This window comes from Octodon degus, unplaced genomic scaffold, assembly GCF_000260255.1.
Source record: "Octodon degus isolate 3935 unplaced genomic scaffold, OctDeg1.0 scaffold00080, whole genome shotgun sequence".
NCBI classification, from domain to species: domain Eukaryota; kingdom Metazoa; phylum Chordata; class Mammalia; order Rodentia; family Octodontidae; genus Octodon; species Octodon degus.
The window spans coordinates 1437833-1444121 of NW_004524656.1; the positions used below are offsets into that span (position 1 = coordinate 1437833).

The 6289-nt window shown below is 46.6% G+C and overlaps 1 protein-coding gene across 8 annotated transcripts in view; it reads right to left on the reverse strand.

Moving 5' to 3' along the window:
- Positions 1-6289, reverse strand: part of Gramd1b (GRAM domain containing 1B) — a 186050-nt gene that overhangs the window by 133373 nt on the left and 46388 nt on the right. For all 8 annotated transcript variants that reach the window (XM_023721048.1, XM_023721049.1, XM_023721052.1 and 5 more), the window contains one exon: positions 719-796. In XM_023721048.1, the coding sequence (XP_023576816.1) occupies positions 719-796 (78 nt within the window). The remainder of the gene's footprint in view (positions 1-718; positions 797-6289) is intronic.

The window sequence follows — 6289 nt, forward strand, 5'->3', positions numbered from 1 at the left end:
TCTCTCTCACTCTCTCTCTCCCTCCCCTCTCTCTCTCCCCCTCCCTCCCTCCCTCCCTCTTTTCCTCCCTTCTTCCAAAAACTTTTCCTACTCCTAATCTCCATGTTTCTTAGCATTCACTCTTCAGTTGTGGGAAACACAAACTCCGCATAACTGACTCCCAGGGGGCAGGAGTTACACCTTTTCTCTCTGTCAGTTGTGTTGTGAAGACCGAGCCCCGCACTCAGGACCTCCCCACTCATGCTCTCTGTCCATCCAAACCTCCTTCTCCATTAAGTTCTGCCCACCCCCTCCCTTGAAGCACACGCCACATGAGTCCAGCCATGCGCTGCTGTCATCTACAGCCACAGAAGCCACAACAGTGCACACAACCTCCTCGGGCACAAAACTCCCTTTCTCTCCTCATTCACACAGCACCAGCCTGTAAGGTGTCATGCAAGCCTCAAAACTCCAAGGTCTTGCCAGCCTAGTGCACTTGACACACGTGGGCTTCTTCCTCCCTTGCCGAGCACCGACCTTCAGAATCAGCCCTGGGGGCTGCTGCTCTCTCCGGGCACCTGGGTGGACAGCTCGTCTTCCTCACCAGGCACCTCGCAGAGATGTGGCTCTCTCCTAGCACTCCCCCACCTCCCGAAGCCCAGGATAGAAGTATCGTCTCTGCGCAGCATCCCCCGCTCCCCACATCCTCCCTCAGCCTCTCCTGCTCACAGGCTCTTACCTTTCTTCCCGCACCCGAGGACTCAGGAACCTGCTTGAGTCATCATCGTGGCTGCTCTGCTGGCTGCTCTGCTGACTGCTGAGGAAAGACACAGGACAGAGCCGTTAGTGCTCAGCTTCTTTCCCAACCCTGGGGAGGCTGCTTAGACCTCAACTAGACAAAAAAATAAGGTTACAAAACCAAGTAAGGCCGTAAGTTCCTCCGTGTAATCTGGGCAGAGTACAATTTCACACAAGGCCATGAAAAACGACACAAACCTTGTGCAAGTACAGCCCACTATGCCCAAGAGCCATCTACTGCTTCGCAGACCAGAGAAGGAAGGCTGAGGCCTGCTGGCCTTTTCTACCCCGACCATTGGCACCTCCAAGGGCCGGCGTGCCAAGCCTCTACCTGGCCTGCTGACCCTCCCTGAAGGCACAGTGACCCACTCTCCGCATCCTGCAGAGGAACTAGTGTGGAGTTGGGAAGAGGGACTGGCAGGGTGTGGAGGGAGGGAGGATTCCAGAAGGCAAAGACCAGGTGGGGTCGGGACCAGCTGGTTGGCTTAGGGCCTGCAGACAGCACTGAGGAAAGGGAGGGAACAAGAGCAGGAATGAGGGGCGGAACCCTGCAGGTGAGACTAGACAGGGCCTTTGTTCAGGATCGCAGCTCTTAAAAGACTCCAGGACGTAGGATGGGAATGTGGAATATGGCTGCCTTTCACGTGAGCCCAGAGAAACAAAGCAGGCCACACTCTTCCTGACACAGCCTATATAATGGATGAACAAATCGTTCTCAGTAATTAATAATTATTAGCAGCTCCTGGCATCTAACATAGGTCAGAAAACTACAGCCATCTCTCCTCTTCCAACCTTCCCATCCCCCGTCCCCCAAAATCTGGAGCCATCTGGTTTTGCACAAACTCCAAGAGCCAGGACTGTTTCGTGGTTTTCTGGTCCACCTTCTCCCCTTGCTATAGATCCACAGACCCAGGGCCTGGTACGTGCTTGGCAGGACCCAGAAGTTGCGCTAGGTAACCAGCTCTAGGAATGGCTTGGAAGGGCAGGCCAAATTGCTCTGTGGATTAAAGTGCCTGCAAGCAGGTTCAGGGGCTGGCCCCGCCCCCGCAGCATGATGAGACTGTAACTGAGACTGGGTGTGGTACGCACGCCTGTAATCGCAGCTCTTGGGAGGCTATAAACTGGGGGATCACTACAAGTCCTGTCTAGTAGTGAGACCCTGAATACCTTGTAGACTGTTCCCTAAAAATACAAAAATAATACTACTACTACCAATAATAATAATAAATAGATGGCTTGGGAAATTGAAAATGGTCAGCAGGAAAAACCAAAATAAAAGTATTTCATGACATGAAAATGATCCGAAACTCAAATTTCCTCATCCAAAAATCACATTTTCTTGGTGCACAGCGGCCCTCACCACCCTGACTCAAGCTCAGTGGCTGAGGCAGAGCTGAGGCAGGTGACGCTGCGGAGGTTCTGCGAGGCCCTAAAGCTTGCAACCTTCACCAAGTGGCCTCTGACAAACATAGTTGCCAGCCACTAAAAATAGACTATTAATAATAAATCTGGGCTGGGGAGATGGCTCAGTGGAATAAGTGCTTGCCTGGCAAGCTCAGGGGCCTGAGTTCAATCCCCAGTCTCACACACACACACACACAAAAATCATAATAATAAATCCTTATTATGAAAAACAATAAGGGTTTTGTGAAAACCCACTAAGTTGTTTTTTTTTTTGTAACTACCATTTCTTTGCTGATGTTGTCGGCACAGGGATCATAGGAAAGGATAAAATGGGATCCTCAAGAAACTAATAAGAAACCTTACTAAAGGTAGGTTCTACCTTTTAAGGTAGACTCTGAAGTCAGGGCAATTAGAAAGTCAAAGGAGGGGGAGAAAAACTAGAGTGATAGGGGTACCACAATTACCATAATAATTGAACAGACTGAGGAAGCCAGGGACCGGAAAGACAAGGAAAGCAAGTTCCCTTTGCCTGACGGAATGCAATGGAGATGAGAGACAGCCCCCAAAGAGCTCTTATTTAATATATAAAACACATAAGCACACCCAGGCACACATATACCTACACATACACACATGTACGTATGTTCTCACTTTAATATTAGTGTTATACCAGGTACACCCACGTCCACGTGCCCTCTGTTTGTTTGCTATTGTTCGTACAAGGTCTCACTACACAGTTCGGGCACACAGTGATCCTCCTGTCTCAGCCTCCCCAACCCTGGAATTACAGGCATGCGCTACCATGCCCAGTTTAAGGGATGGCACCGCATGCAGTATCAGGGATCAAACCCAGGTCCTTGAGTTTGCTGGTCAGGTGCTTAGGCCACAGAGCTATCTCCCCAGCCTGCCTCTTTTATTAAGTTCCCTCCCAAGTAGCCCTCTCCCCTTCTCTTCTTTCTTACAAAAGGTCAGGAAGAAGCCAAAGAGGCCAAAGGAATGTAGGCAGACATGCCTAGGTTAGTGTGTAGGCAGCTGAGTTGGATAGAAATATAGACAGTCAGACAGGGCTAGGCCCTCGAAGGAGACAGTATGGAAGACCAGATACCTGGCAACTCTGGGAGAGACAGGCACTCCTGCTGCAGGCCAAACCTCAAGACAAAACAGTAAACACAGTCACACACCTCTCTAGAGATAAAGGTCAGGGATTGATATTCTAAGTAGGTATCCATTACCTTGAAAAAGTCGGGAGTCACTGACCAACTTCCTATAGGAAAAGTCCGGGCAGGGAAATGGCTTAGTCCCTCTTCTGTGTTCCTGCCCTCTTGCTACTTGACTTGCTTCTTCATTTGATCCTGATTTAATTAATTCTACCTGAGTAATTGTGCTTGTAACCTTATTGGTGGATCACAGTTTTGCCGCACCTGTGTAAGATTCCATATTCTCCACCTTAGACCCACCTCACCACATGGTTTTGCTCTACAAAAATTCCTGAGAAGAGGCAGAATCCCTTCCTGTCATCCCACTCGGGTCCCCTTCTGTCCCTCTCTTGTGCAATGGGACAATTCACACTTTAGCTTATAAATGTAAATTTTGTGTTTTCTGTTGTGTAGAAATGTATACTCACTAGTTATTTAGTAACTAGTGGCTGTTACTTGCTGTTTGCTAAGATAAAATTCCTGTAACCCTCACCAATTCCTGTTAACAAAGTTAGATTACAGAGATGACTTCAAAAGGAAATTAAAGGGGCTGGGGAGATGGCTCAGTGGAATAAGAGCTTCTTTGGCAAGTGCAAGGGCCTCAGTTCAATCCCTGGTTCTGCCAAAAAAAAAAGAAAGAAAGAGAGAAATTAAATGGGCTTTATCTTCTTGTAACTTTCGCCTATACAAGGCTGCATGCAAGTACTCAGGTGCAAGATAACCAGAAACTAAAAGAAAGCCCCAGGAAATTTAGTTTTAGTGGTCACAATGACCCTGAAAGCATTATTGTGTGTCAGACAATGAATTCATTTACCAAATGGAGTGTAGTTCCAGGTTTTAAAACTGTACCTGCTTCCTGGGCGAGCCAATCTTATCCTGCCTTTCAGTCTTATCCTGTGTGAGACCCAGGGACCTGAGATTAGTAATAAATGGCTTTCCAAATTCCAATCTGGCTGATCTGGTTCCTATTCTGAGCGACTCATAACATTTTGTATAGCTTTCTCTCCCCCAATAAATATATCCTGCTCTTAATCTCTGTTCCTAAAAGTCATTCTTCAGTTGTAAAGAACACGAACTCATCCCAGGTATCTTTCAGTTGGGAGTTTTATTCCCCTATAACATTAGGACCGAAGACACTCGAGAGAACAAGATCAGATGCTAACAAGTGCCCACCAGGGTGTCAGGAAAGATACCAATCCCTGATAGAAGGAACCAGGGATAAGAACTCGTGGGACTAGTCTGTACTCTCTTTAAATTTTTTTTTTAAATTATCTCCATTAATAAAAAAAAAAAAAAAAGAAGAAGAAGAAGAACTTCTGGACAACCCATGATAGCTGCCTATCCTCTTTTTTTCCTTATTTTTCCAAATAAAAAAAAAAAAAAAAAAGAAGAAGAAGAAGAACTTCTGGACAACCCATGATAGCTGCCTATCCTCTTTTTTTCCTTATTTTTCCAAATAAACCATCTCTTGTGATACTGAACTTTGCCCTTTTTTAGGTCTTTGCTGGCACTGAGTTTAGGGTAGCTGGGAGCTGCGCTTTCAGGAGAGGAGTGGCAAGGCATGACATGGCGACCCGTCCATCCTTGGATATAACAGTGTACCATTACTATCACAGACAGACAAGGGCTGGGCCTTAGAGGAACTCAGTGCGGAGGATGAGAATCTACCAGGTCTGCGAGCAGCATCTGAGGATTAGAGTCGCAAAGGCTAAATGTATATACCTCCCGAAGGGATGAGTGGAGGCCTGAGATTACTGCCATCCTCCTTTTGAGATTTCCCATGACCTCATTTCCATGTGGGTGGGCCACCCTCTCACACCTAAAACTAAGACTGCTAAAGCTAAAGAGAAGATTAAATCAACAGATTATCGACCAAGGTTAATGATGTCACACAAGTACCCTTGCTACCACTGGATCAATATTACCTAAGTGGCTCTACTTGCAATCTCATTGGTTGATCATAATATAATAATAACCAACCTCATGATTTGGCTCTATAAAACTTCCCTTGAGAGGTGGGTTTGTTGGCAACACACTCCAGACCCCTCCAGTCTCTCAGGAACTATTCTTATTACTCATTCCCCAATTCCTGGTCCCCGTTCTTTTTCTCCAATAAATTTTCCTATTCGTAACCTCTGTTGATCCTTAGAATTCATTCTTCTACTTTGGGGGACATGAACTCAGCATATTTGACGTCTAGTACTTTCCCTCTAGTATTACTACAGATATTCAAAGACACACATCTACATTTCCTTGTTGACCTGACAATATCAGTATCATAGATAACTAAGGGATTTAGAAATACTGCAGGCAGTCAGAGCTGAGCCTCAGAAGTCTGGTGCAGAAGACAGCTGTGGCTGGAAGCATATTCACTGAAGCCCAGGCTTCGAGGAAAAAGAGGAACGGCTCACCCATATACTTCCCATAGGAACAAAAGCAGTAACTGGTATATAGGTAGGCATCAATCACCTTGGGTGTGGGACCAAACTACCTTAACGCACCCCTACCTCCTGCCAGGAAAGCCTTGTCCTTCCCAAGTGCGCTTGCCAGGTGACTAGCTTCCCAATCTGATCCCCACTTAATCAGTATTACCTAAGCGACCATGTTCTGTCCCACCTCACACCCATTCTGGGACCTCCTCCCATTGGATCCATACTACCAAAATGACCATACTTGTAATCTTACTAATTGACTATAGTTTTGTCCCACCATGAACCCACCTCACTTCGTGGTTTTGCTTAATAAATGATGCGTAAGATGGGCATGGTGGCACATGCCTGCAATCCCAGCTGCAGGTGAGGCAGAAGGGCTATAAGTTCATTTCAAAGCCAGTCTGCAATACATAGTGAAACACTCTCAAAACAAAAACAAAAACTAAGGGCCAGGGAGATCACTCAGTAGAATAAGCACTT